This window comes from Aegilops tauschii, chromosome 3 (genome assembly GCF_002575655.3).
Source record: "Aegilops tauschii subsp. strangulata cultivar AL8/78 chromosome 3, Aet v6.0, whole genome shotgun sequence".
Classification (NCBI taxonomy): Eukaryota; Viridiplantae; Streptophyta; class Magnoliopsida; order Poales; family Poaceae; genus Aegilops; species Aegilops tauschii.
In genome coordinates, this window is record NC_053037.3 from 396338590 (window position 1) to 396341532 (window position 2943).

At 47.3% G+C, this 2943-nt stretch overlaps 1 protein-coding gene across 1 annotated transcript; it reads right to left on the reverse strand.

The window, feature by feature from the left end:
- LOC109778668 (uncharacterized) lies at positions 1 to 2105 on the reverse strand. The gene is made up of 3 exons (XM_020337227.4): positions 1818 to 2105; positions 1609 to 1730; positions 1 to 275 (listed from the first exon to the last, which is right to left on the reverse strand). Exons 1-3 carry the CDS (start codon positions 1979 to 1981, stop codon positions 256 to 258), a joined length of 306 nt encoding a protein of 101 aa, XP_020192816.1. The 5' UTR covers positions 1982 to 2105; the 3' UTR covers positions 1 to 255.
- Positions 2106 to 2943: the final 838 nt, after the last annotated feature.

A 2943-nucleotide genomic window follows, 5' to 3' on the forward strand; every position in this document is an offset into this window, starting at 1 on the left:
AATCATAAAATGCATCAGATAAACAAAAACTGGTATCATGAAACAAGGTTACTTAAAAGTTGCCATGAATATCATCACAGGGCAATAAGATGACTGGCACACCATGTCATCATAAGTTTTAAGCGGTGAGACTACAGATTCCATCAGCAAAAATCCAATGGTATAGTCCACAAGGCATGTAGCTAGTGTTATTGGAATCTGCCAGGGGAAGGCTAAACTGAAGACTCTTGTATGGTGACTGGAGCACCATTCTTGTTATAGAGGCGTTGCAAAACCTGAAGTTGCAAATGAGTGGGAAAAAAAGGGTCAGAACAAGAACACTACAAAAAAAACAAAGAGAACGTGTGGAAGTACCACTATCACATTACAGAAGGCCAACTACCAAAGTACAGTGGTTAAGGATGGCTTTTAGTGAAAGGCATTGGCAGGTGTACAAGCAACATAAAATTCATGAATCTTTCATCAGCAGAGATAGTATCAAGATGCTCCATACAATATCAAGTATCAATACAATATGACAGGCTTAATTACCAGTGTAGCATATCCATTTTGTAAGTTAAGAAATTCATCAAGTGATCAGGTGAACCAAAATAAGCAAGATGGAGCATTACTGACAGTCTATAACAACTTAATGGTTATTTTGGTATAAGGATTGCATACACCTTGGCTTCAACCTTTGGTTCTACATGCCATTGCCGTCTTTCGGGATGTCAGTTCTTATACAGTATATGCCCTATAACTATGTGCCTTGTCCTGGTATTGTAAAGAACATTAATAGATGATCAAGCTATTTGACCTGATCATTTAAAAAAAGATGAAATCAACCAAGCAAGAGGCATAAATGAGAGAATACATAACATTTTTCCAAAAGGAGAAAGCAGTTAACAAAATGCTTACAAACAGAAAATTGACAGGCCATACGCTAAGAGGAAGTAGCTCGACTAAAGAACATAACAATTACTTCCTCCGTTCCTAAATATAGGCCTTTTAAGAGATTTCATTATGGACTACATATGGATGTATATAGACGTAGTTTAGAGTGTAGATTCACTCATTTTGCTCCGTATGTAGTCCATACTAGAATCTCTAAAGACTTATATTTAGGAATGGAGTAGATAATTTCAAGGTTTGTACTCCCTCTGTAAACAATAAAATTCAGTTGAAGGTACATACTACATAGGGGCATGCATTTGGAGCAAGCCAGCAACAACGATAAAGTAGTGAATGCCATCCATTAACCCCAAAACAAGGACACACCAAGCGATATTAGATTAAAACTCAGGCACACACTGGCCACTCGCTTCCCACAACAACCATTCTACCTCAGGCATTGCTATGTTCATATTTGAAGTGCACCTTATTTCTGCCTGGCCATGAATAGCCGCCATCTCAATCATGGGAATGCAGATATATCAAAAAGTTCAAAACTAACGAAGCACTATTATGTTTAAAAGATACATCAAACTTCAAACCTAATAGTAGAAGGGAGAACAAAATCTAATTCTGACATAATTCGCTAGATGACTGTAGTTCGTTTTCTGAACTTTTAACATTTCCACGCCTCATCCAAGTCAAGGAGATCCAGCAAGACAAATTAAGTCATTTTACCTTCGGAGAGCCAACCCCAAGACCCGGGCTTAAGCCCGAGCATGGAGGTGAGCAGCGCCGATGCTGTCGCGCTGTGCAGCGGCATCAGCCCCTGCGCGCCGCCCAGCGCCGCCACCGGCACCCTGCACAACGAAGTCCGCGCCAAATCTGAGCAAACCATACTGTCCAAGCACGACCAATCCGAGGAAAAGAAACACAGAGGTACCTACCTCGAGATCGCGAGGCGCCGGCGCGGGGCGCGCGGCAGAGCGGAGGCTGCCAGCTCCGGGGACTGGGCAACTGCCGGCCTGGAAAACGTTCTGGACAGAGTAGATGGGGAAGGGGAGCGCAGCCCCGCGAGGGCTCGCCGCGCGCCGCCAGCCGCCGTCGCCATGGCTGGTGTGGATGGGCTCTAAAACCCTCGTCGTTGCCCTCTTTGGGCTTCTTTCACCGTTTGGACGCTGATGGCCTGTGAGACCTGAGTGACACTACAGGTGGACGCGGTCTATACGAGTGAGCTATGCCCAAATGTGGCCAAATGGGCTGGTGCTGGCCCGATAACCCACGTGCCCGTCACATGGTGAGCCTGGCCCGGCACATTATAATCAGGTCGTGCCGGCATGTGGCCCACCTAGGGCCATGCCTGGCCGCGAGGCTGGGCACAAATGTCGGCACAACACGGTCGCTTACTTTTTATTTATTTCAGATTTTTTTTTCAATATATATTAGCCCCTCAAAACAGCTAGGCCCAAAACTGCCCAAAATTAAGCGGCCTGGTGGGCTAAACGTGCCGATGGGTTGGCCCGTTTTCTTGTTGTGATGTGCTTGGGCCAACGAGTACGGCGCGAGTGCCTGCCCGACACGACCTGCGTATTAGGCGTGCCTGGGTGGGTCGCGTCGTGTCTGGCCCGTTTAGGCCAGGCTGGGCCGTGGCGGACCATCTGGCCAGGTCATGTGCCACATTCAGTGGACCAGGTCTATAGAATTATCAAAAGTGTCAGATTTTTTTCTCGACACGGACATCCTAGCAACTGTTGGATGCACTTCGTCAATCTTGACGTGCGATCTCATTGACACGTCAGATGCAACAAAGTGTTCGCTCCCGCGTGGTCAAGCGCAAACGCGTGCATTGCACTGGTTCTACCTTATCCATTCACTCATCTTCTCTCCCCCTTCTGACGAGAGGTAAGCTGCCGATTTCGGTGTCGACGTAGGCCACGGAGGAGACGAGACGAGCGGCGATAGAGACGAGGCTTGAAGCGGTGGAGATGATGTCCAGGCGGGTTGCGGCGGCATCACCGACTAGCACGGGTTGGAGGTGGTCTGGGAGCCACCGAAGGATCTCGATGGTGATGC

Coding starts and splice junctions, on each gene's coding strand:
- LOC109778668 (XM_020337227.4), bottom strand. CDS start 1,981: ATGGCGACGGCGGCTGGCGGCGCGCGGCGAGCCCTCGCGGGGCTGCGC. Junction 1,731..1,817: donor CGGCGCCTCGCGATCTCGAG/GTAGGTACCTCT, acceptor TTCGTTGTGCAG/GGTGCCGGTGGCGGCGCTGG. Junction 276..1,608: donor TTGGGGTTGGCTCTCCGAAG/GTAAAATGACTT, acceptor TTGCAACTTCAG/GTTTTGCAACGCCTCTATAA.